Here is a 26,778-nt window from a genome sequence, read left to right on the forward strand (position 1 = left end):
TAAGAACACATTTCAGTCTCTCTCTCTTTTCAATGAATCAGTCTGTCTCTTTTCAAAAAGTGTTAGGCATTTCCAATTGTTTTACTTCTATTTTGCTATTTTCATTTTCAAATCTATGTTAGCGAAATACCGTTTACTGTATTTTATAAATGCTGCTTATCGAGTGAGAACTGTACTTTCGACTGGAAACAAAGCAACTGCAATTTATGCTTTGTTCGAAAATATCTTTTGTTTCAATAATAGAATGTTGTCCACTACTTACACTGTAGAATAAATGAATCCGTTATATATGTATTTCTTAAATCCGACCTAGCGACCTCCCCTGAAATGTTTAAAGGCCAGAAACGCGTCGATGGCATGCAGAAAGCCTGCAAAAAAGCCCATGTACTATCAGAGAAATACATAGATTAATATTATGGTATAAACAATGGACAAATACAAGGCTCACTCACGTAGGCGGCTGTCATGGCTGGATACGCCCAGAAGCCGGGACGTATCAGAAACTGCGGATGCAGCCAGACAATGCAGGCGAATCCCATGTAGCTGGCGGAGCTGAAGTACATGAAACAGGCCAGAGCATTGAAGAGCGTCTCCTAGGAAATGTCAAACAATTAAAACCACAAATCGATAACAATTCAAAGTTTACCTACAAAGAGCGACTGTCGTATGAGGGAATAGGATTTATCCGAGAAACAATAGCAGAGTAACAATATGCCGGTTGTGGTGAAACAGTGTCCAGAAGTGGCCAGAAAACTGGTCAACGCCTGTCCAATGTTGTTTGCATATGGAACACCAAATTCTATTAGCAATCCCTCGATCAACGTCGCCACACCCAGTTGCATTAGCTTCAGCAGTCCGCCGCGGGAGAAAACAAAACCAAAGTTGATGCACGTAAAGACGCGGCAGCAACACACTTTGATGCCCAATGGTTGACTCATGTTGCGCGTTCCAAAGTTTGGCATGTTCCTCATCGTTTGCCTCTTGTTTGTTGACTAAGAGCAGCGGCAAAGACTGCCTAGCTGCCTGCTGCATGCAACATCTGTGGCATCTGCGGATGCAACACGTCTATTAATAGATTATAGAGGATCACCCCAAGCGGCTTCATCTGCGCACAGTGATTCTTCGTAGAATAGAAGTTGAAATCAGGGACCACAAATAATCGTTGGTTTGTTATTTTGAAACAAACATATATTTGGAATGGAATGCCGAGGTCATTATTTTAATAAATGCTTTTAATGTTAAACCCCGTTTTATTGTTATAAACGAGGAAATACATATTTTTACAATCGAGTTTTATTTTTGGATTTAATACTTCACGCGCAGCAATTCAATATTTTAAATGGATTGCATATATCTCACTTCGCTTGAATATTGCATAATAATTAGCATAATAAATTCACAAATGTGTAAATTAAATTCAGTTTCATTTTTCGATTTCTTCCCAAATTCAATTCGATATTTAACGTGGAAAAGGTGTAAATAATGATTTGCCACCAAATTCATTTTACTTATAATTAATATTAAAGAAGTTACGTTATAAAATACATTTAAATATAGTCGAGTACGCAATTTTACAAAAATAATGTTTTCAATGTTTATAAAATGCATTTAAATCCTTTTATACCATAGGGTACAGAAGGGTACTATAATTTTGTGCATCCAGGTGTATGTAAAAAGCGGAAGGAGGCTTAAAATATATATATTCTTGATCTGGGTTAACAAACGAGACGATATAGCCATGTCTGCCCGTAGATATAATTTTTTTCGATAGCACTTTTTATCTTTGCACGCCAATCATGTTTGTTTCAAAGTTTTCCGACGATTCGAATCGACTGACAAGCGTAGTTTTGAAGCTAGAGTCTTTATGATTTCTACAAATTTAGTTCCGATCAGATAAAAATTGTATAAGTTATAAAAGAAATACTTCTCTGAATGGCTAAAAACGCCTGAAAACTAAAAACGGGTCTTGCTTGCTTTGGCTGACAATCTGGTATATTTTACACTCTATGGTATATTTTGATTGAAGTACTATAGCATTATACCAAATATAGCCTTTTTATATATTAGTATTTTTGCAGTATATTGATTTGGAATACATATTTGAAAATTAATACCACTATTTTGCTTTTATTCAAAATGAGTAATTTAATTTTTTAATTTCTTGAGAGTTGAATTTAGATTAATTTAGTTTGACCTAATAAATATTTTCAATTAAATTTTGTATTAAAATCTTATGAGAATTTAATTTACTTAAAAAAATATAACATCTTGCCCCACTGTGCGTGACTAGCGATTCTTTAACACTTGCCCTACAGAACATTACCCCACCCAGAAGCCTCTGCTTCAATGCTCAGACTCTTGACAATGGGAATCAGTTGAAAACTAATAACATTTCCTTATAACATTTTCGTTTTGTTTCGTTTCGTTTCGATCTCTTCCAAATTGATACAAATTCTGTGACATGTGCATGCCGTATTTGGGCAAATTGTTTGGCGGTGGCGATCGCAGGCGAAACAATGCAATTGCCACGCCTCGGAGCAGTTTGGCTCCAACGCCGCAACAATCAAATGCCTCAATTCAGACGACAAACATTAACAACAACAACACCAACAACATGACTATGGCTGTGGTCAAGAAAGATTCTGTGGCACCAATGGATATCGCTGTGGCTGACAATGTCCACGGCAGCATGAGAAGCAACCTAAGTCCAGTTCAGGCTGCAGGTCCAGCTCCAAGTGCTGCCACATCGGATGTTGTGGATAGTGAGGCAAGACCCTCATCGTGGTTGGAATACTTCGGATACAATAGGAAGAAAAAGGGTGACGTTAATCCGCCCGACGCTTCCAATTAATTGCAATGTAATGAGTTCCAAAATTCAGATTTCGATGATCGAAATATTATGCTGATAACTTTTGGGATCAACATTGATTTAAGTACCGAATCACTTGCATCTGTCGGCATTATAGAATAGCTTTCGAATTTTAATTTATAGGCGAATAAAATTATGACTGAATAATCAATAGTAAATTATTTCTGAATTTGTAAGTAATTAATGAGTCTTACTTAAACAAGTTAAGTCGTAACTTTTCCTGGATTAATTTCAAATCACTATTGTGCATTTTTTTTTATAATTTTATCTCAGTTAATGAACTTCAATTTAACTGAAATTAGCAAGTGGAAATCTTCCCTATAATGTAAACTGCATCAATTAACCATTTGATCCATTTTACTCAGCTTCCCGCTAATGAAAAATGCTAGCATACTTTTCGGGATTGTGGCGGAAGTTTGTGGAGCATGAAAGTTGCATCATTTTTAGCTACGTATAACTACTAGGCTGGCGATTACTTATCGCAGACACGGTAGCTGCAATGACTTTGTTGTCGTTTTGCAATTGACGATTTTGGAAAATTACCGACAACATTCCGCCGCCGCCTCCTCCTCCCACAGGAAGCGACTCATCAATTTCTTCACACACACACACACAAATACGAAAAGTATAAAAAATAAAATACTCAGATGTACTGTGTATGTAATCGCTCGCATTTCAATAACGGCACTTAAGCTTCACTTTACAGTTGGTGGAGCTTTCGAGATCGTGCGGAGAGGAAGCGAGACAGCTAGCGACGGAGTCGGATTAAATACACTAACAACAAAGCGACTGTCAAAGCGCTGCCCGTCGGCATCGGAACGATTAGTGTAATTTATCAGCCGCAACGGCAATTTGAATTTTTTGTAGGTGTGGACAATCACACACAAACAGGGGGAGGAGAGTGTTACTGTGTGTCGGTGTCTGTCTGTCTGTCTATCTGTCGTGGGCGGCAAGCTTTTTGACAATAAAATTAACTTGGCTGTTATCAAAATCAATTATTATTGTTGTCGTTGGCCGCTAGTGCAACACAAAATCCAAACAGGCTGTTGACGTCAACGCAGGCAGTTAAGCGAAACGGCTGAGCAAAAAAAAAAAAAAAACAAACAAAAACGCATTCGCTTCAGAATGTTGTAACAATTGAAACCGTTGCATTTCCATATGTGCATGCATATTTATTTATTTAACATCAGCAACACAAATTCACGATATATTAGTGTTGCTGATGCGCCAAGCAGCTGGCGCTGGCAATTTGCCAATTCAGTCACGATTTTTGCACGTGCCACGTGACGTCACGACTAGCGGCGCATGCGCAGCTGTTTGTTTGCTGCTATGCGGAACCAAAGCACATTTATCGTTATCGTTATCGATAGCGATAGCAGCGGCGCAGCCACACTGCGGACAAGTCCTGCTCCAACGATAATTCTTAAGGTCACACTGCGCACAAATTGGGTCGAATAGGGAAACGAAATTCGAATGAATGAATTAAATTAGCCATGCTAAAATAGTAAGAGCATTTTTAATTAATTAGCAAGCAATTAAAACACACCTTGATTGAGGCTGTCTGAGCGAGAAATAAGCAGGCAAATAGTAATGGCATAATTAGCATTCGAGCACACATTTCGTCACGAAAGTGTAAACAATAAACTTAAATAGTTTGTTTTTAGCAGAACCGAAAAAAATATGATTAATTAAGCTAAATATTTGCAGCATTTCTTTTTGTTTCTTGAAGGAGGTGAGGGGTAAGGGGGTTTATCGCTGTTTCTCTTTTGTTGTAATGACGCCAAATAAACAAATACAGACGTACATATTTAAACATTCCCACATCTGCATATACGAATGTCGACGATATATGTATGTATATTCGTTACCTACTCTTTAGTTATTTATAAACAAAACAAACATACATATACATATGTATACATATATGCTATATGGCATTTATCCGAATTTTCTGTGTTTATTCTACGGCCTCCCATTTGGGGCCGGTGCCTTTTGCCTTTCGAGCGCGGCGGCAATTTTCAGTGTTCGGATGAGGCCAAAAACGAGACAAATTCGCGACAGATTCGCCAAGTGTTTTTTTTTACATTTTCATTGTATTTTCCAATTCAATATATTTTGCAAATTGCTTGCGCCATTAATATTCACAACAATCCGAGTGCAGTGGCTCACATGAAAATAACGATCTTGTCGTTTCGAGTATGTGGCAAATTTTCTATAGCAGTATAAAATAGCATTTGCAATTACAACATATAGAACGAACAATTAGAAAACTCAGAGCAAAAAACAAAAATGCAAATCTATATTACTATCTGATATCGTTGTAATTCCCTTAGAAACCAGATTTTATTTAAGTGCTCTACTTTTACGACTATCAACGAAAGGGAAACATTTTCTAGTGGGAATATTCAGATCACTTTATAATAGTGATGAATTTAAATTCACATCTCTCGACATCTAATAAGTGTATATGACAGATGGTATATAATCGTATGTACAGCACCGGCGTATCTGGCACAACAACAGATCTGTCTGTATGCCGAGTGCGCGTACTACGCATTTGCGTAAACTTTGGATACGATCTAAGCGCACATGCGCTAAAGTCAAATAAAATAAAAGACTCGTCTTGGACGTCATAGACCAAATATATGTATATGAAAGTACAAATATTATTTAAATGGGTTTAACTATAGTACACTGAGAAAGTTCCATTTATATTCTTCTACGATTCCAACAAAGAAATTAATGTGTATGTGTAACGGAAAACTTCTCTCCGAGATAATAACATAAATTAAAATTGATAAAATGAATGAAAATGAAATTAATTTCATCGATGACTCTCCATATATTCCGTTCATTGAACAATAATGCATTTCAAGTTGTGTTTACATTTGGAAAATTATGTAATTAACTTGGAGAATTCTACCATATGGCAAATAGCCTGTTGTTTATTTACATTTGTTATTTTCTTTTATTTTGTTTTTGTTGTTGTTGAAAATTCACTTTCTAACTCGTGTTCTATGCAAACATTGAATGGCAAGTAATAATACTGGTACTCGTAGATTGTCAAGTGTAATTTTAATTGCTTTTATTTTGAAATGAAAACTGTAAACATTTCTTGTTTATCTATAAGTGCCTGAGACGTCAGACACAGATACATATTGTCTACACTATATAGACAAATACAGATACTTTTGAAGAAAAACAACCAAGACTAACATGAATTTTAGTTGTAAAAGCAGAAAAAGACAAATATTTTTATGTGAAACCTGTTAAAGGTCGAGTGATATACATAGAACAACTAATAAAGACAACGATAAATTATCACTCACTTATACGAATATTTGTTGTTCCGTAAAATAGAAATTTAATGGAATTCGGAAAGAAATAAAGCATTCGAGTGTTTCCACATAATTTGTTTATTAATCGCGAATCTGCAATAAGAATGAAATTAGTGTGAAATGTTTGTTGAGGATGCAGCTGCAAACATGGTTTAGTCCCCAGTTCGGTTGCAAATGATTCATGCCAATGGCACTTTTGTCTGGGAAAACTGGCAAAAAGAACCCAGTTGAGGGGCGCTATGAAAAACAACTGTTGAACACAGTAAGGGCGAGGCAGTGAGATACGACAACAAAACAACTAAACAGTTAAAAAGAAAAAAAGATGGCTAGCTGGAATCTCGGTTCTTGCTTTATGCTTCTTCGTTCCGGGTTCGCATTGTTCGGAAATCGAAAATCGACAAAAGTACAACGATGATGATGATGATGATGATATCTCGGGCGTATGAGTAATGTGTGAGTGGCGGCAGTGGCAGTGGCAATGTGGCAAGAGAGCTACTTGTCGTCTTTGCCTTGACATTGAAGCTGGGCATCGCTTTCCAGCCAGAGATTGCCACCCATCATAATTAAACTCGAATCGAAAATCGAGTGTTGCGAAACGAAATCGATATCGCAAAAGTGTAACTAAATTTTGAATTAATAGCCCAAAAGCTGAGAGCTGCTCAACTTGACTGCGCACAGCAAAGCAAAGCACAACACAGCACAGCAAGACTGCCTCCAATTGCGATGCCATATACGATTCTCCGATTCCCTCACATTCGATTACTGTTGTTGTTGTTGCTGCCGTCTCTTCTGAGCTGCAACGTCGACGTCTACAACAGCGTCGCCGTTGCCGTCGTCGACGTCGTGTTCGCTTTTGGCGCAATCGAAAGTTACGTTTTGGCTTTACGTAGACCGCATTAGTAGTACGCTGAGTGTCGCCGACGTCAGTTCACAGTTTCCAATTCAAAAAACAGAAAACAGAAAACAAAAATATAAAAGATCAAAGCCCAAGCTCAAGTCAAGAGATCTATTACTCAAAATTGGCAACACAAACAAACACACACACATTTTTGGCGGAAAACTTGTGCTTGTGAGTAGCAAAAATCAATCAGAGTTTGTGTCAGTTGGTCAATTGGTCAAGTGTTTGTTCAAGCATCGCTCGGCTCAGCTTAGAACCGCGAAACTGGATCAAACTATTGTGCAACTCAGGAAGTAAAGAATTGCCAAATTGCGACCACAAAATGTGAATATGCCAAGCATCATACCCTGTAATGATCTGTGTCCATGAAATTTCGAAAAAAAACACAAATCTGAAAATAACATTCACAAAAACTGCTTAGCAAAATTCTAAATTCAAAATTCTATCTTCAAAATTTGTGCTCGTAAATTCATTTCATGAATTGTGCGCAGTTTCTTTGCTTCACGTTATTTATGTGTTTCTTTCTTTTATGATTACTTATTGCGAAAGTCGTAGAATGTCTGCAAAATTTATATTAAGTACAGAAAATGTAACTTCCGATTTGTGTGCGAATAAAATGTTTTATTAATATAATATGACTAGCAAAATTTCTTATCTCCATATACTCCAAATAGTACTCATCATTGGCTATCAATAAACTATTTTTAACAAAATTCCCATTTTAGATTAGCAGAAATCTTTTAAATCAAAAAAAGAGCAATACTGATAAAAAAAAAAAAGAAATATTTTATATTTGTTTGAAGTTGTCTCGATGATGTTGCACAAGTTGATATTATTGCTTTTTCTATGGCCTATCTATAATTATATCATATTTCTAACAGTTAATCTACTCTTAGAGAGCTTTGATTTGTGTTACATTTGAATGGGCGCGTGTCATTTGTATTGCAAATCGCACAAATCGAAGGCATGTGACTATATATGGTATATATATGGTATTTTATTTTCTATATAGTATGTTAACTATGTGCAATTCAATGCTTCCACTTCCACTTCCAGTTTTCACTTGCCACCTCGCACTTCGTTTTCAGTTATTTATAACTATTAATTTGTGCAATTAACTTGCAAATCGCACAAACCACAACTAAAATTAAATAAATTAAACTTTAACTATAAATAATAATTTCATATAGTACTACTTTATATAACAAACAAAAAAGTCTCATCATGATAAGTGCTCAGAACTCGTGTTCGCATTTCTCCATCAAATTTCGCCCGCCAGGCGAACGAGATGTCATAATCCCCTCTCTTTATATAGAGAGACGTGCCCCAACCATCCCGAGCAGTCCGCTAGACCGAAACGAAACGAAGCGATTCCCATTCCCATTCCCATTTCGATAGCCTGTCCCATTCTCCATTCTCCCCATTCCCTCTGATTAGCTGGCGATCATCATGTTCTATGTAGATTCGTCGCATGAGTTTCCCTCATATCACGATAGTGTGGCATGTGTGTGTTTGTGTTTGTATGGGTTTGTGTTTAAAGTTTATAATATAGCATTTCGATAGTTATTTTATTTAAATGCGAATCATGCAAATACCATTAAACACTCTACACAGATCAACAAAACAGAGCGCGTGTCGCTTTAACCAAAAACTCTGTTAATAATTCTGTTCATGAACTGGTAAAGTTCTCTTCTGGGTTCCGCATCCCCCAGCTACAGTAAAATCCCCGTAAGCAGGACAGCCCGACAATCAAATAAATCAATTCAGTTCTCAAATTTATGTTGCTTTAACAAGTCGTTTTTTTTTTTGCTCACTAAAGGAGTTTGAGTTGTGTTGTTACTAAGTCATGTATTTTATATATAGGTTGCGTAGTCGCTTTTTATGATTTATCACTGTGATCTAAATCAAATTTCTCCACGTGGAAACACACACAACACACCATAGTTGACAGTTTTTCGTTGATAGACAGTTCAAAAAGCAAAAAAGCTTTTAAACTTAAATTTGATCTTCATTGAAGAGAGCTGAGCACGTGTTGCGATCTCGTCGCCAAAACTGGTTAAGTGGCTCTTGGGCAATTAATGCACACGTGATATACGATATATATGCTTTTAAATAAATCGAAATTTCAGTCGAATATTCAGTTTCAAGATTAACATATCGTTCACTGCTTGATTGAGTATTCAAAATATATACTTACTATATACATTAATTATAGCAAGAACAAGCTGTCTGTGTAGCAGAGTGTAGATCATCAAGCGAGAGAGAGAGAAACAGAGACAGAGACGAGTGTTGTGCTGGACTTTCACAGCATTATTTGATGCGTACGCATACAAGCAATTAACAATTAAATCAAAAATTAATTAAAGCCAAATAAATCAAGTGACATCCGCTGCTGCCAGCAATAAGCAATAACAACAGCAAATAATTGAACAACAACAAATTAAATGAAATCACAGCAAATCAAATCAGCGAAATGAAACTCGAAATTCATTGTGTCTGAGCTGATAACAGGAGGCGAGTTTAATGCGCTGAGGCAAATCAATTAATTAGCGCAAGCTGCTTAGAGTTTTTCTCTCTCTCTCGCTTGCTCTTAACATATTACAACAGCAACAGAAAAAGTGACCCACAATTTTGGTGAGGTGGAAGGGCGTCAGTTGCAGCAAGAGATTGGCCAACATTCGGATGAAGTCGAGCGTGGCCGTGGGGCTGGCTTGCTGCAACTCGGCTTCATTTTCAATCAATTTTACATAGATAAACTATTAGAGTTAGCATTATTATATTGTAGTATAACAAATTTCAACAAGTATTTCATGGCCTTTGATTCCGATTTTGTTTCGTTTTTCGTTTAACTCTGATTGCAACAGATCAAAGCAACTGCAACGACGACAGTACTTTGCGATGGAGCTGGAGAGTTTTATGCAGGCTTCGGTGTCGCCCAACAGCAAACGCTTTGTTGTCGAGGACTCAAGTAAGTCAACAAGTCTATAGCTTCCGGCATAGAAAGTCTGTGTGGCGGAAGTGCGTTTTTTTTTTTGTCTCAAGTGTGGGTTGTTGCGTTTCGTTGTTCCTCCCCGTCTGTCAACAGTTGGGGGAAAGGTGGCTGCGCCGGCATACACACAAATTAAAAAAGCCGACCGATTATCAACCAGTTGAAGTTCAACGCCAGTCGACAACTCGTGTGGCCATGAGACACACTTTGACTGCGACGGTGACGGCGACTGCGGCAGCGACGGTGACGACGACGACGACGACGACTCCGACAGCGTGTTTGACTAGACTGCGAGTCGAACGCATCATGAGTCAGGCCTTCGGGGCATACGCAAAAAAAACAAACTCAAACTGGAGCACACACTAAACACTTTCACATACTACAGTTTCCCCTCTCTCTCTCTCTCTCTCGCGCAGTTACTAAGGTGACCTCCGATGGAGAACCACACGCCATGATGACCATGGTGGCAGGTTTGTCGGGCCTATTAGCAGCCATTATAATATTAGCAGTGCTCGTTTCCATGGTGGCCTGTCGCAAGCACAAAACGTAAGTGAATCCTACTACACACACTTTTGATTTGCAACTAATGAATGTTGCATCGCCACCCACAGCAAGAAGCAACAACAGCAGCAGGAAAATAACAATAGGATCTTGTCTGGCGCTGTGGCCATGACAAGTGTAGAAGTGTCGCAGCCACAGTTGGCGGGCAATTTGAATGCCGCATTTGCTGAGAGCACACTCAACTTGGGCGACGATGCTAAGGATGCGCAACAACAATCCACAGCGATTATTGTGGAACGCTATTGAAGCAATTGATTAATCGGACAACTGGCAATTGTTGAATTAATAGCGATTTGTGAATGAGGAAAAATGCATGCACGTGATGTTTGTGAACACATGAGACTGACGCTGTGATGGTGGCCACCACCGCCATCGCCACTTAGAAAATTAAGTAAAAAGTATATTCGTTTTTTTTTTGTTACATATATACATATCTATATATCTATGCTACTCGAAAGTAATCATTGTACATAAATTTATATGAGTGAGTGCAGTGTATGTTTTCTCATTTGAGTTGCAGCTGCAGATTAATATTTTCAATATTTTTCACTTACCAGTTATGTTTGTATGTAATTGATGAGTTCACTTCACTTGCTTAGCATTTGCATTTTATAATTGTGCACTTGATATTTCACTTAACACATTTTTTGCAGCAGATAAAATTCGGTTAAAAGTTAACGATTAGCATCAAAAATGTGCGTCGGGCTGCCAACTTGAGGAACTCTTGATGTAAGCGATGCTGTGTGTGTGGAGCAGTCTCGATACTCAGACTACGGGAGGAGCAAATATTTTGATATGTTGATCGATACACGATAACGCTGTAGTCGTTGTAAGCGCGTTTGTTTTGAATACACTACTAAATTAATTATGTCAACGCGCTGTTGGCGTTTGTATATTTATACCTATCACATAGTACATACAAAATGTAGAAAATTGTAGAAAAAAAATATAAAAAAAAGTATAGTAATGCGCTCAGAGAGCGGTGCTGCGGCAGCCAACAACCATGGCCAGCAAAGCCATGCGAATGTACATGCCATACTCGGCCTGTCGGAAGTAGGCGGCACGTGGATCTGAGTCAAAGTCACGGCTAATCTCATCGACACGCGGCAGGGGATGCAGGACAATAGTACGCTTATTGGCACGCGTCATCAGCTTGGGCGTGACAATAAAGTGGCCACAGCACTGCAAAAAATCGATAAGTTATCGACGGCTTTGAAATGTATCGTAATTTGAATTTAACTTACGCGCTTGTATTCTTCCTCAGTCTGGAAGCGTTCGCGCTGTATGCGTGTCATGTAGAGCACATCAGTGCTGGGCAGCGCCTGCTCAATGCTATCGAAAGTGCGTTGATGTACGCCACGTTGATCCAGATACCGCATAATGGCCTCGGGCATGCCCAGACCAGGCGGCGCCACATACTGCAGCGTTACATTATAGAGCGTCAGCAGGCGGGCCAGTGAATGCACAGTGCGCCCATTCTTCAAGTCACCCACCATGGTGATGGTTAGGCCGTTTACAGTACCAATCTCCTCGCGTATGGTGAAGACATCCAGCAGCGCTTGCGTGGGATGCTCACCCACACCATCGCCGGCATTGATGAGCGGTTTGCGCGAGAACGAAGCAGCGCGCTAGAATAGTTAAGAATACGATTAGCTTGCACGCAATGCAATAGAAAGCGAATACTTACAGCAACTGCACCTGGTTCGGGATGACGCAACACCAACACATCCGCATAGCTGGCCATCACCTTGATGCTGTCCTCGAGCGTTTCGCCCTTCTTCACCGACGACGTGACCTGATCCATATTGATTACATGTCCTCCCAGTCGCTGCATTGCCGCACCAAAGCTACACTGGGTGCGTGTGCTCACCTCATAAAAGATGCTGGCCATGACTTTGCCACGCAGCAAATCGTCCACGGGGCGATCCTTGGTGACGCGCGACTTCAGCAGCTGCGCTAAATTGAAAATATCGTTCAAATGCTCCTTGCCGAACATGTCCACCGAGATGACATGCTTGCCCACCAGACAATGGGCCACAGGATTCGGTGAGTTCTTCTGCAAATACTCCTTGAGCGTGGTATTGCTCGACGAATCGAGGCGCAGGCGTGGCGACGGCGACACCGGACGCAAGAAGCTTCCCGCTGCTGGCGAAGTGTTTGCCTCATCCTCAAAGTGCACGGTGCTGGAGCGATTGGCAACGCCACCTTCGGTCAGCAGACGGGCGAACGTGTCGTTGGCATCGGTGTCGCTTAGCAGATCGCTGCTGCCCTCCGTCTCCGATTTCTGCGGCAACGACAGCTTGGCACGCACATTCTGACCGTAGCCGGGCTGGACGAGCACCTGGCCATCGATAAAGGCGACCTCGCCGCGTAAGACAACGCGATGGACACGACCCTTAACCTTGGTGCCATTGAAGGGCGTCCAGCGTGCCTTGGTCTTCAGCTCGCTATTGCTGATAGTCCATTCCTCATCGAGATCGATTTCCACATACGTTTGCGGCTGTTCGGGCAAATTGAAGATGTTGCGCGGATTGCGATAGAACTTGCGCTTGATATCCTCCATGGTCAGACGCCCCTCGTGGACCGCCTGCAGCAGCAGCGGCAGTATGGTCTCCAATCCAGGGAAACCCGGTGGCGGACGTTCCGATTGCTTCTCCTCGAGCGTGTGCGGTGCATGATCGGTGGCAAACACATCAATGTACTCCATGTGCTCCCAAAGTGCCTCCTGATCCTCAGGTGAACACAAGAGAGGACGCACCTCCGCCATACCGGCACCCAGACGCTCCACGTCTTTGGTGCTCAGGAACAAATGATGCGGACACACCTCGCACGTCACACGTATGCCCTTCTCCTTGGCGGCGCGTATCAGCTGGATCTCCTCCTTGCGCGCCACATGACAGATGTGCACGGGACGCTCCAGCAGATGTGCCAGAAGAATGACCGCCGCCGTGCTCTGTCGCTCGGCATGACAAACGATGGGCGCCCGCTTGGGCCAGCGCGAGAGATGTCGCTGCCAGGCGGCCATGTCACTAAGGCGCAGGGTGCCAAACGTGTCGTTTAGATACATCTTTAGGCCACACGCCTGGGTGGCCAGCTCATGCACATGCTCCCAGTTGGTGTCCGAGGCACCCACATACAGTGCATAATCGCAACGGGCTCCGAGACGCGCCAGCTCACGGAACTGATTGAAGGTGTCGCGATCGACAATCGAGGGATTCGTATTAGGCATGGCACAGACCATGGTAACGCCACCGGCCAGAGCGGCTGCAGTGCCGCTGGCAAAGTCCTCCTTGTGTGTGGCGCCTGGTTCACGCAGATGCACGTGCACATCAATGAAGCCGGGCAGCTTCACAATGCGACGCGAGGTCATGCAGTCGGTGTGCGTCTTCATGCCCGGATTGCGGCCAGTCACGCGCATCGATTCCACCAGCAACTTGGTGCACTTGACGTCCGTCACCAGCGGTATGGAGTAGTCGACGGCCAGGCGACGAGTGCGATAGCCATGGGTCATGAAGGAAGAGACTCTGCAGCGTAGGGAAAAGATGGAAAAAGAATGAGCAACCATATATTTTTCTATATTCAATTTAATTTACTTTAACTTGATATTATTACTACAAAGATCGAATAATAATAGAAGAGTTTTTCTATTATTATTCTTATATTAGTCCAGGAATAATTCCAGAATATATAATGAGTAATATTTCTTAAAATATCCCACGATCGGATAATAAACAAAGAGTCATTTAATTAAATCCAAGTCACTTCAATAGTAAAACTTGTTCTATAATCATTCAAAAATCTACAAATTATATGAAGATTAGATAAATAATAAACAATGAATTCATTTATTAAGTTCCCGCACAATATTTACTATACTATTTCTGGAGTTTCCTAAAAAAAAGTACTACAAATTTGAGAACGATAAGATAATAAACACCACCGTCACCTCGTATAATAAGCTAGCAGATTAGAGGGTATCTAGCGGTCGCATCTTACCTGCGCACTCCTCCGCCTCGCATGGGCAGATTGATAACCAAATCAAACTGTTTGTTGGCCAAAAACTCGGCTAAATGTCGCAGCTCGCCGTTGATATCATCGGGCGTTGTCTTATCGAATGTCCACTGCACGGATTCGACCTGCAAAAGGATAACATCAAATAGGCATTAGTTCACAATTATCTTAGCTAATAAATGTAGGGTTCGACACCGAGGACAAGGCCAAGCCCTGCAGCACAGTGAACTAGTAGAAATTGGCAAATATTTGCGCAGAGTCCACACAAGGCTATCGCATTTTACGGGCCTACATCATTTTATATTGTACATCTATTTGGACAATAACATCAATAAGAACTTGAGTAATGCCATCAACGGAGAAAGCGACATAGGTTACGAATGCACAGTGGTTAAATCAATTGTAATTTGAGATGAAATTAATTACAAGTATTTATGACATTGCACCAAAATTTGTATACTTGAATGTTACGTAATTAATTATAAACTATATATAAATTTTAATAAAATGAAAGAGATAAATTAATCCTAAAAAAAATAAATAATGATTCAGAAATAAATAATTAAATAAAAATAGTTTGTACAGAAATAATCTAAGTAAATTAAATCAACGCAAAGTATTCCAGTTATATATGGATAATTAATAATATTAAATAAAAAAAATTATTTATATACATATTTACAATATAACACAAACATAGGAAATAAATAAAAAATAAAATAAAATAATTAAATAAGAATAATAAATAAAATAATATTAATATCCAAATAATAATATTTAGCAAAGAACAAATAATGAATATGAAATAAATAATAGAATAAAAAAGATTTTTACAGAAATTATCTAAATAAAATAAAATGATGCTAAACATCTTAATCCGAAAAAATAGTTAGATATATTATGCAAAATACTACTAGTCAAAAATAAATATAAAGTAATATTAATAGCAACACATTTTGAATTGTGCAACTGAGAGATGTTCACCACTGTGCATGCTGTTCTATGGGACTTTTTCTTCACATTGTCGTGTTTACATGGTCGCTTGCTGATAACGTTGTGTGTGGCTGCCTCCCTCTGATGATGATAGTCGGAAGTATAGAACGAATCAACACTTGTCTCTCTGCATCGCAGTACTGTTGATAAGATCAGTGACAACGACAATGGCAAGAAAATGACATTCGATCATTGTGATCGATATCAGTTGGCCAGAAGGAGGCTCGATCGCAACAGCCACAGCAGCAATTCGCATTCGCGCATTTTAATAGCAACATCTACGTGGATTTTTTTTTTTTGAGATGGGTTGTCCCTGCTCCAAGCAGCTGGACAACAACAACAAGGCACTGACCAATCCGCTGCAGCAGCTGAAGGCAGCCGAGGCACCAGCAGCGTTGGGGGGACGGGCTCAGCAACGACGCCGCCGACGGGAGGAGAAGCGACAACGGCAGCTGGCTAAGCTGCAGAAGCGCAACGCACGCAAGCGACGTCATCAGCTGGGCACCGCCAACGGCAGCTTGCGTCGCAGCCACAGCCACAACCACAGCCATGGCTCAGTCAGCAGCGCGGCGCCACAGTTGCGTCTGCGCGGTGGCAGCAACGGCAGCACTGCCACCGAATGCATCAGCGCACTCTACGCCCGCAGTCTGGAGCAACAGCGTGAGGAGCAGCAGCGACTGATTGAGTTGCGCACTCGACAGCAGCTGGAGAGGCAGCTGCACACGTTCCTTCTCAATCAGCTGCTGCTGGGCATGCAGTTCTTTGGTCACTTCGAGCACGAGCTGGCCGCCATCGATGAGCAGATGCTGGCCAAACAACGCGCTTGCGCTCAAACGCTCTCGGAGCACAGTTTGCTCCATGCCAACGCCATCGATGCGGCGGTGGCGAAGCGATTGCTCTTTAAGCCCAAGTAAGTATATTACATTTCCTTTTCTATATATCTACATTATTCTTAACACTTTTAGCAAGTTTTAGCAAGGATTAATCCAATGAATAATACAGTTTTACAAAACAATTTTAAATTCCAAAGTTTAGCTTTAGCACCAATTCTGTTCTGAAGGAAGCTTCTTTCCTAAACGAAAGCTAAATTCTATAATGATATTTTCCAAACCACTTGAACAGGTCTTTAAAGCAATCCTAAATACCCCTTAAGAACCGTTTTGCTTTAGGAATTTCAAGGTCTTCCTTTAATCCTAAACGAGAGCTGAACTCTATGTTATTATGATAGTTTACAAGCAATTTGAAAAGGTTTACAAACCAATCCTTAATACTCATAGTTCGCTTTAGAAATTTTTAAGTCTTTGGCTGTTTCGCTATTCACTGTTTCTCTGACTAACCTTATCTTTCTACACTATCACATGGAACAGATTAATATTTATTGTATTGATTCAGTTTATTTTTCTTTGCTATATCAATTGCATTGCTTAACAAAGCGGTTCTCTTAGCATTCCTCTTTTATACCGGTCCACACGCATTTCAGTGGTTCAGTTTATTCAGATTTCGTTACGACAATCGTTTCAAGCTTCAAAGCACTCAACTTAACCGACAACAAATCGGAGCACTTTACCAACCACTTTTATTCATCAATTATTTCTCATCCCTCGAACGGGTTCACTAAACCCTTTTTCTTTTGAATTTCCTCTACTACGATGCCTCGCAACGAAGTCAGGGACAAAACCACAACGCAGCACCCGCTGAACCACTGCAAAAACCGCTCACCTACGTGGTGTTCGAGAACGTGGACGTCGCTCGTCCGAACGACGCCAACTACGACTCGATAGCGGCGCTGTGCAAGGTGCTGCTGGAGACGGACTACTACACAACGACACCCTCTCGCATGCAGTATATGCAGCTGCTGGAGCAGGCTCGTTGGATGGGCTATGTGCGACTCAAGCTGCGTGAACCGGCGCCCAACATGCCGCGCAGTCCGTGCAGCGAGACCAGCGACGCTGTCGAAGGCGATGCGACGCCGACGACGGCGGCAGATAACGAAGGCATCTACACGGATGCCAGCAGCAGTGGCTACAGCACCGGAGTGGGTGTGGCTGGCTCAGGGCGAACCAGCTGGGATGAGGGTGATTATGATCACGTTTACATAGCACGCTTGAACACGCAGCGTTCGTTGGCCGAGCTGCAACTTGAAGGACGTGTGCTGCTGCAGCGAAATGTGCTGCCCGAGGAATGCGTCTGTCGGCTGGGCAGCTGTTTGCCCGCCTGGCTGGAGCAGAGCGATGACGAGGATGAACTGGAGTCCAGTGATAGCGAGCCGGAGTTGCAGGACAGCAATCGCAGTGGCTACGAGACGGTTCAAGTGCTGCGTCAATGTCGCGTGGAGCAACTCCGACGTCGTGCGCTGCTCCAGCAATGCTATCTAAGCTCTCAGCGTTTCATGCACTACTTCGGTCAGTTGTTGCGCCAACAGCTGGCCCAACAGTTGGACATTAGCATGGAGCAGCTGGCCACAGCCAGCTATCGTGGTTGCAGCATATACACCAGCAATGAGGAGTTGGTGCCCGCCATTCATGTGCCGCACGGTTGGCCGGACTGCGCCTTCGAGTTTAATTTGCGACAGCGCGGGGGAGAATCGAGTTCATGGCCCACGCTGCAGATGAGGAAACGCATTCAATCCTTTGGCTATCATGTGGTGCCCGTGGGCTATGCACCGAAACGTGCGAGGAATCCCTTTCGGGAGCTGGAGTGGCGCATCATATTCCCGCAGGCGGAACAGTTCCTGGAGCGGCAGTTGTCACGCATGCAACTGAAGTTGCTGCTGGTGCTGAAGATCATGGTGCGCAGTTGTGTGAACGACAAATGCCAGGCCATGGGTCACATTGTGGAGCAGTTGCGCACGCATCTCTTCTGGCAATGCGAACGTGATGGAAGTGGCGACAACAACAGCGATTGGTCTGAGGAGTTTCTGGGCGAGCAGCTGGTGCGTTTTGTGCGCAGCTTTGCCGACTGTTTGGCCAAGAAACAGCTGTCGCATTACTTCATCGAGCGACGCAATCTGTTCGAGCATGTGCCCGAGGATGCGCTGATGGAGCTGCGCGCCATCATGGCCGGCATTGCGGAGCAGCCGCTAGTCCATGTGCTGCAAGGACTGCGGCAGCTTCAACATGCCGCCGACTTTTATCCCAAGCTCAACTATGCCCAGCTGCTGGAGACACTTGTGGCCACCGACTACTTGCAGTTACGCAACAAAGCCAAGTTCACGCGACAAACTTTGCCCACTTGCGTAGAGCAGCAAGGGGCGACTGCAGAGCAGCTGCGGGAGGAGGAGGAAACACCTAGCGCCGCGCAAGGTTTGCTGGGCATGCGTCAGCATCAGGAGCGCACGCGTGGCAAGCTGCGACGCAAGACGCAACTGCTGCGCGCTCAGCAGCTGCAGCTGGCCGAACAGCGTCGCAACTCGGACGAATCCCTCACCCAGGACATGCCACTGTTCGTGCCACGCATGTCACACGTCTCGCAAGCATCGAGTGATAGCTCCACATCCGCCTCCGGCGCCGGCGCAACACCGCAGCTCAACGATGGCGTTGAGATACTGCGACGCACCAATCTGCTTGAGTTGGTGCTCGATCATCAGCTGTCCATGCTGGCCAAGGCCACCGAGTACCGCAATGCCCAACATGGCCAGCTGTACTTGGCGCAGACGCAGCGCCTGTGTCGCCTCTATCAGCAGCTGGGCTGCTCGCAGCACGCTCAGCAGCATTATGCCCAGGCCATTTGTCAGGCAGCTAGTCAACTGGAGCGCATCCTCCTCAATGAGAGTCCGCGAGAGAGCTGCAGTGTCGCTTCCCCCAAGTTCGTGGAGCATGTGGTACAGTTGCACACGGCAGAAGTGCATCCCACGTCCTCCCCACCCAGCACTAACCCCACAACACCGCCACCTCCCACTCCTCCCCCAACAGATAAGGCAGCTGTCGAATCAGTGGGGAGCGAAGCAACACCTAGTGGCCCTGCAACAGCGGTGCAGAAGCTGGAAACTCTGCTGCAGCGCATGCAACTGGAGCCACCGGCTGCACTGCAAGCCATCGGATCCAAGACGGAGCAGCTGGTGCAGCAGCTTGAGCTGCGGGACTTGCTCAAACGACACACACAGAAGCTGAAGAGCGCCTTCAATTAAGAATCAAGGAAATTTCAGCATATTAACTGTAATCAATTATTGTGACATTCCACGTCAATCGTTTTCCTAGCTTCTTATCAACACTTTCTAAAAATAACTTTAACTATAATTAACTTCGGTACTTTAAAGTTAGCAATATATTCTACTAAATGGCTTTTATCTATCAGATAGAAGTGTAGTTCAAAATCAATTACAGAAGTAAGCAATTTGTGGTGCATCAAATTCTATACATCAAACATTGACAAAGCGTTGCTTCTCATCACAATTTAAAATACACCACCTAACATGTAATTAGCTTTACTTTTCTGTACTTTTAAGTTAGCGTAACAAATAATTATCAGTTGAAGGAATGTCAACAGAGTTTGTAGAGAATCCAAGGAATTCGACACTCCGCGTTAAATTAATGACTTAGCTTCTAATCGCAATTTTAAAAACCTCAACTATAATTAACTTTATGTGTTTTCCGTACTTAATGTACTAGCAATATATTATACTTAATAATGTTTATCTATCAGATTAGCATGTAGAATCAATCCATCAGACAGAAATCAAAGTTGACAGTTTGCGCAGAGTCCAATCGGCACTCCACGCCAATCATTGTCTTAGTTTTGAACGCACAGTTAATAAAAACCATCAAAATAACCCAATTGTAGAAAAGGTCTTTTATGTTTATCTATAAGATAAGCCTGTGTTGTCTAGCTGCTGTCTGGGCAAATGTTATCAACACTTTTTTTCACTCTGGCATTCGTTATTCCCGAGGTTCGTAAGCACCGAGGGTATTAAATAATACCCCTTTGAATAACTCAAAATAAATATAAATTGTTTCTCTACTCACATCAACGCCATGCTCCGCATAAAAGTCTCCAGTGCCCATGGAAGCATACAGCTTGTAGCCCATCTTGGCAAGGTCGCGTATCGAGGACAGCAGCTCCATTTTGTGCTAAAAGTTGCATAGCTTAGTTAGCAAGAAATATAAGGTAAAATAGAAAATGCAAACTCACCTTAAAGCTGCCAATGGAGAGCAGTATGGCATTCTTGGGAATCTGAAAGCCTGTGGACATCATGGCCTTCAAGTAGGCCTCATAGCGATTGTCGCCAAAGCAGGCCACCTCACCGGTGGAAGCCATCTCGACGCCCAATTGGACATCGGCGCCCGCGAGACGGGAGAAACTAAATTGTGGCACCTTGACACCCACTTTACCAACGCCATGCAAGACATCAAGTGGTTCCACATCCATGCCAACAATGGCACGCGTTGCAGTTGCAACAAAATCATGATCCAGCGTCTTGGACACAAAGGGGAAGGAGCGTGAAACACGCACATTGCACTCGATGACACGCAACTCGTTGTTCTTGGCAATCAGTTGCATATTGAAAGGTCCCGTCACATCCAGCACACTGGCCAGATCGCGTGTGATGCGCTTGATGGCCTCCAGGGTCTCGGCATTAAGATCTTGCGGTGGTGTGACTAAGGTGGCATCACCCGAATGCACGCCAGCATTTTCCACGTGCTCTGAGACAGCCATGCAAAGGATTTGCCCATCGGCGGCCACAGCGTCCACATCGATCTCCTTGGCATTGGTCAAAAACTTGGAAATAACCACCGGATGTTCGCGGCTCACTTCGGAGGCCGCATTTAAATACGTCTCGAGGTCCTGATCTGAATACGCCACATTCATTGCGGCACCGGACAGCACATAGGATGGACGCACCAGGCACGGGTAGCCAACCTCCTGGCAAAAGTCAATGGCCGACTGGAGATTGGTCAGCTCCTTCCACTGTGGCTGTAAAATACCTTTGCGATCAAGCATGCGGGAGAATTTGAAGCGATTCTCGGCACAATCAATCGACTCCGGCGATGTGCCCAACACCTTGGCCTGCTGTCGATGCAGATCCATGGCAATGTTGTTTGGCAATTGGCCACCCATCGAGAGTATAATGCCATCGGAACGTTCCAGCTCATAGATATCCATGACCACTTCAAAGCTAATTTCCTCAAAGTACAAGCGATCGCACATATCGTAGTCGGTGGACACAGTTTCCGGATTGTAATTGATCATAATCGTCGACTTTTTCAGACGTCGCAGTTCGCGCAAACAACCCACGGCACACCAATCGAACTCCACCGACGACCCAATGCGATAGACACCCGATCCGACGACAATGGTGTGCGAGCCCGGAAAGAGCACATCGTGCTCGGCTGCATTGTACGTGTTGTACAAATAATTGGTGCTCGCCGGCCATTCGCCTGCCACCGTATCGATTTGTTTGACAAATGGCCGTATGTTGAGCTCCAGACGCTGTTGTCGCACCGCCAACTCGGTGCTCTTGGTAGCCATGGCAATCTGTTTGTCCGCAAATCCCATACGTTTGGCACTCAGCAGCAGCTGTGGTGTCAATTGATTGCCCGCCGTCTCCAGCTGGCCATAGAACTCGATAATGTGCTGCAACTTATGCAGGAACCAACGATCGATTTTGGTCAACTCATGCAATTCCTCGATGCACATACCCGCCTTGAGGGCAGCGGCCAGCACGAAGGGACGTCGATCCGTTGGCTCGGACAGCTGTTCCTTGTCTACCGGCGACAGATAGGGATCGAAACCTTGCACATCGCCATCGACCATGCGAAGTGCCTTCTGGAAGGCTTCCTCAAAGCTGCGTCCGATGGCCATCACCTCGCCGACACTCTTCATGGAGCTGCCAATGTGTTTGCTCACGCGCACGAATTTCGCCAAATCCCAGCGTGGTATTTTGACCACACAATAATCCAAGCTGGGCTCAAAGCATGCGGTCGTATTGCCCGTCACCGAGTTGCGTATCTCTGGCAAGGGCTCGCCCAGTGCCAACTTGGCGGCCACATAGGCTAGGGGATAACCCGTCGCCTTGCTGGCCAGCGCCGAGCTGCGCGACAAACGCGCATTCACCTCAATGATGTAATACTGCTCCGAGTGTGGACACAATGCATACTGTATGTTGCACTCGCCGACAACGCCAAAGTGTCGGATAACCTTGAGTGCGGTGCTGCGCAGCATTTGATATTCGCGATCCGAGAGTGTTTGCGAAGGAGCCACCACAATACTTTCACCCGTATGTATGCCCAAGGGATCAAAGTTCTCCATGTTGCAGACGGTGATGCAATTGTCGTAGGCATCACGCACCACCTCGTACTCCACCTCCTTCCAACCTTTCAGGGACTTGTCCACAATCAATTGGCTGGAATGAGCCAGGGCCTGTTGTGCCAGTGTCTCCAGTTCCTGCTCGTTGTTGGCAAACCCAGAGCCAAGACCGCCCAGCGAGAAGGCAGCACGCGCCATTACTGGGTAGCCCAAGTGTCGAGCTGCCTCCAGGGCCTCGGCCACCGTGTAGACAGCCTCCGAGGGTGCTACCTGTTCGCCAATCTCATTAACACGCTGTGCAAAGAGTTTGCGATCCTCCGTCTCAATGATGGACTGTATGGGTGTGCCCAGAATGCGCACATTGTACTTGGCAAAGATGCCGGCGCGTTCCAATTCGACGCCACAATTGAGCGCCGTCTGGCCGCCAAAGGTGAGCAACACACCGTTGGGTCGTTCCGATTTAATCACCTGCTCCACATAGTCGGGTGTGAGGGGCAGGAAATAACATTTATCTGCCATGCCTTTGGAGGTTTGAACGGTGGCAATGTTGGGATTAATCAGCACAGTTTGTATATTGCATTCACGCATTGCTTTAATCGCCTGCGATCCCGAATAATCAAATTCCCCGGCCTGACCAATTGAGAGACCACCCGAGCCCAAGATGAGCACCTTGCGGGGCCGTTGCGATTGCGGCTGTGGACCGGGGCGCAGAGCGCTCAGACGTCGTTCGATCAGTTGTGGCACCGTGAACTGTGGCTGACGTATGACATCGATGAAGACATCGAACAGGAATTCCGTGTCCTGCGGTCCGGCATGATGCTCGGGATGGAATTGCACTGAGAAATATGGTTTAGTGCGATGCACAATGCCCTCGTTGGTGGAATCGTTGGCATTCACAAAGAGCTCCTCCCAATCGCTGGGCAGCTTGGCCAGATCAACAGCATAACCGTGATTCTGCGAGGTGAGCAGACAACGTCCGCTGGCACGATGTAAACAAGGCAGATTGTGGCCACGATTGCCGTACTTCATCTTGAAGGTGTCGCAACCGATAGCCGTGGCAAGTAACTGATGTCCCAGACAGATGCCAAAGATGGGCTTTTTGCCCGCCTGCAGCACGCGCTGCACTTGCTCCACAATCGGTTTGCAGCTGCTTGGATCACCAGGACCATTGCACAAGAACAGTGCATCATAGTCGTCGGTTTTCAGCTCACTGCTCCATGGCAACAGTTGCACCGAGGCTCCCCGTTGTAGCAGGCAACGTAATTGATTCAATTTGAGACCACAATCCAACACAGCAATCCGCACTCCAGTTGGCTGCAGCGATTTGTAGAGCATGGGCTCCTTGACTGCACATTCCTTAGCCAAATTGCGTTGATTCGGATCCTCGAAGGGCAGAGCCAAGGGAAGCGTTGGCGCCTCATAAACAATACGTCCCAGCAGACTGCCCTGTTCGCGCAGCTTTTTGGTCAGCGCACGCGTATCGATGCCACTGATGCCGGGCACATTGTGCTCGGCCAGCCACTGTGAGAGTGTCTGGTGGGAGCGCCAATGCGACGGTGTCTCACAAATCTCGCCCACAACGAGGCCAGCCGCCTGCACAGCACCCTCGAACCACTCGAAATGCTCAGGCAATCCATATGCGTCCAGTTCCTTGACATTGGGTACACCATAGTTGCCAATCAGGGGATAGGTCAACACCAGAATCTGTGAGCTGTATGAGCGATCTGTTAGCGCCTCCGTGTAGCCAACCATGCCGGTTTGGAAGACGACTTCGCCGCTTGTGGGTGTGCTCTTGGCACCGAACGAGCAGCCCGGCATTATGGTGCCATCCTCCAGAACAAGATAACAATTCGGTGTCGACATCTTGCCTGCGGAGAGGAGCACACATAAATACAATATAATATAGATATTTAATAAAATCTTTGTTAAAAGAGCTTCATCATATGGTTATTCTAGCAAACAGATTTGCTGATGACTTTAAGTTTAGGCAACATTGTGTGACATAACAAGCAGCTTTGCTGATAACATGCAGTCTTGGCATCACATCAATCAGCTTTGAAAATGTTCTTTGCGACACACCATGGCAAGTAGGTTTGCAGATAATGTTCGTTTCAACAGCACTGAGTGTCATAGCAAACAGCTTAGTGAAACAGCAAGCAGTTAAATCGCACAGCCCAAAAAGAGAGCTGCCCATACTTTCTTTGCAATAAAGGAATAAACAATATATATATTCTTTAATTTATACAAATTTATTATCATCTTTAACAGTTGACAATTAGTTGTCTTGTTGGCCTTTCAGTTAACTCAATTACAACGAAATTGAATAAACAAATTTTGGAAACTGTATACATCAGTTGATCAAACAGACTACGAGCCAATTCCCACGATAGCCAATGAAGAAAATTGATATTCAACGTTCTGCCGTTTAATAAAAATAAATAAATACTTTTATTTATCAATACGTGGCGTCTTCTTTTTTGGCCCTTCAAGAGGCACATTTTTTTATCAGCATTTTCTCTCTTATCGAAACCAAATACATAAATAAATCGAACTTGAATGCCGACTCAAACAACTGATAAGAAGATACAACCCCAGAATATGTGGTTCCCTAACATATATATATATTGAAAAAAACTTGGTAGATTATTTCTAAATTTATTTAATTGATTTTTATTAGTAATTCAAAATGAATAAATAACAACAAAAATAAACAAACTTCAAATAGAAACAAAAATAATTGTCTAAAAAATTATAGGGTATGCTGCAGTCGAGCCAAAGTTTATTTTATAAATTACACGGATTCAGAAAAATGGAAAACCTTTAGTGAAAGAGAGGCATAAACTCGCTCAATGTTGCTCAGCAACTTGTTGGAGTTCAACTCCAACTGGAACGAGACACGCACACACACACGTTTCCAATAAGAGTTCAATTGGAATACACTTTAATTTGTCGCTTATCACTGATATCTTGTACTATGAATGCTCCTTTTTTGAGCTAGTTTCTTTGCTATGCTAACATAAAAGGGAAGTCAATAAAAAATAGGAGTAATGACCAGCAAGTTCTAATTGACTTTAATAAACTTTAAGGAGCAATGCGAGCAACTACGTACGTCAATAAGGAAAAAGGGAGAAGCTAAGAAATGTACATTGAAAGAAAGGGTATCGAAAGTAAAATGCAATTGCAAGTATGTAATAAGCCAACTACGTAGTACAACAACTGGAAGAATAACTGCACACATGTTTCCACAGAAATATTGTGTGTGTGTGTGTGTAAAGTACGTATGGAAATACTTTTTGAAAAATGTGCGTACAGCATTCGTCTTGAACTTAAGACCGGTTCATTTAAGCACACACACTCGCACATACACGTGTGTGTGTCCCAGACAGTCATGCATGTATAGGTGAGCCTACACGTTCAATGCTAATGTCACAGATCCAACAAACGTGCCAACTTTCTGCGCCGCATTTAACAAATTTATCAAAACATCATACAGTTACAATTAAATGTCTGCAGATAGACGACGAGTCAAAAAAAATGGGAGCAAACAAGAATAACATTGATAAATGGTATCAGTTTCACACCACTTACGTTTCGTTGTCAAGCTCGTCTATGTTTTGTTTTGGAAATGTGCGTGAATGAATGTAAATTGCCCGTAAATTTGCGAATTTGTCGCACAGCACGTATGCACGTGTTTTATTGAAAATTGCAAATGGCAACCGCGACAGAACTCAAAATGAACAACCGGCGTCTATCACAGAATTCGTCGACTGATTCAGTCTGTCGGTTGGTAAGCGCTGATAAGCTGCAAGCTAGCGTTAACATTCGAACTGTAACAGCGTAGCGATGATGTCGCCACATCGTCTGCTATTTAACAGCG

General features: G+C 43.4%; 5 protein-coding genes across 7 annotated transcripts; 3 read left to right on the plus strand and 2 right to left on the minus strand.

The window, feature by feature from the left end:
• Nucleotides 1-262: 262 nt before the first annotated feature.
• Nucleotides 263-11,429, minus strand: LOC132795418 (protein singles bar). The gene is made up of 4 exons (XM_060806115.1): nucleotides 11,210-11,429; nucleotides 651-1,048; nucleotides 453-593; nucleotides 263-387 (listed from the first exon to the last, which is right to left on the minus strand). Exons 2-4 carry the CDS (start codon nucleotides 969-971, stop codon nucleotides 310-312), a joined length of 540 nt encoding a protein of 179 aa, XP_060662098.1. The 5' UTR covers nucleotides 972-1,048; nucleotides 11,210-11,429; the 3' UTR covers nucleotides 263-309.
• Nucleotides 2,462-2,851, plus strand: LOC132795489 (uncharacterized). Its single transcript, XM_060806228.1, has one exon. It carries the CDS (start codon nucleotides 2,462-2,464, stop codon nucleotides 2,849-2,851), a length of 390 nt encoding a protein of 129 aa, XP_060662211.1.
• Nucleotides 4,900-12,776, plus strand: LOC132795420 (uncharacterized). 3 transcript variants are annotated; one of them, XM_060806118.1, is made up of 4 exons: nucleotides 4,900-5,065; nucleotides 9,970-10,073; nucleotides 10,511-10,640; nucleotides 10,706-12,776. In XM_060806118.1, the coding sequence occupies exons 2-4, from the start codon at nucleotides 10,004-10,006 to the stop codon at nucleotides 10,899-10,901; spliced, it is 396 nt and encodes a 131-aa protein (XP_060662101.1). In that variant the 5' UTR covers nucleotides 4,900-5,065; nucleotides 9,970-10,003; the 3' UTR covers nucleotides 10,902-12,776. The 3 variants fall into 3 exon arrangements, with proteins under 3 accessions (XP_060662101.1, XP_060662100.1, XP_060662102.1); XM_060806117.1 differs by lacking the exon at nucleotides 4,900-5,065 and adding an exon at nucleotides 7,097-7,276; XM_060806119.1 differs by lacking the exon at nucleotides 4,900-5,065 and adding an exon at nucleotides 7,313-7,429.
• Nucleotides 11,517-26,679, minus strand: LOC132795414 (CAD protein). Its single transcript, XM_060806109.1, has 7 exons — nucleotides 26,490-26,679; nucleotides 20,787-24,769; nucleotides 20,621-20,725; nucleotides 14,652-14,791; nucleotides 12,343-14,179; nucleotides 11,900-12,283; nucleotides 11,517-11,837 (listed from the first exon to the last, which is right to left on the minus strand). The coding sequence occupies exons 2-7, from the start codon at nucleotides 24,762-24,764 to the stop codon at nucleotides 11,628-11,630; spliced, it is 6,654 nt and encodes a 2,217-aa protein (XP_060662092.1). The 5' UTR covers nucleotides 24,765-24,769; nucleotides 26,490-26,679; the 3' UTR covers nucleotides 11,517-11,627.
• On the plus strand, nucleotides 15,754-20,423 carry LOC132796904 (uncharacterized). The gene is made up of 2 exons (XM_060808253.1): nucleotides 15,754-16,569; nucleotides 17,325-20,423. The coding sequence occupies exons 1-2, from the start codon at nucleotides 15,962-15,964 to the stop codon at nucleotides 19,783-19,785; spliced, it is 3,069 nt and encodes a 1,022-aa protein (XP_060664236.1). The 5' UTR covers nucleotides 15,754-15,961; the 3' UTR covers nucleotides 19,786-20,423.
• Nucleotides 26,680-26,778: the final 99 nt, after the last annotated feature.

Source organism: Drosophila nasuta, chromosome X (genome assembly GCF_023558535.2).
Source record: "Drosophila nasuta strain 15112-1781.00 chromosome X, ASM2355853v1, whole genome shotgun sequence".
NCBI classification, from domain to species: Eukaryota; Metazoa; Arthropoda; class Insecta; order Diptera; family Drosophilidae; genus Drosophila; species Drosophila nasuta.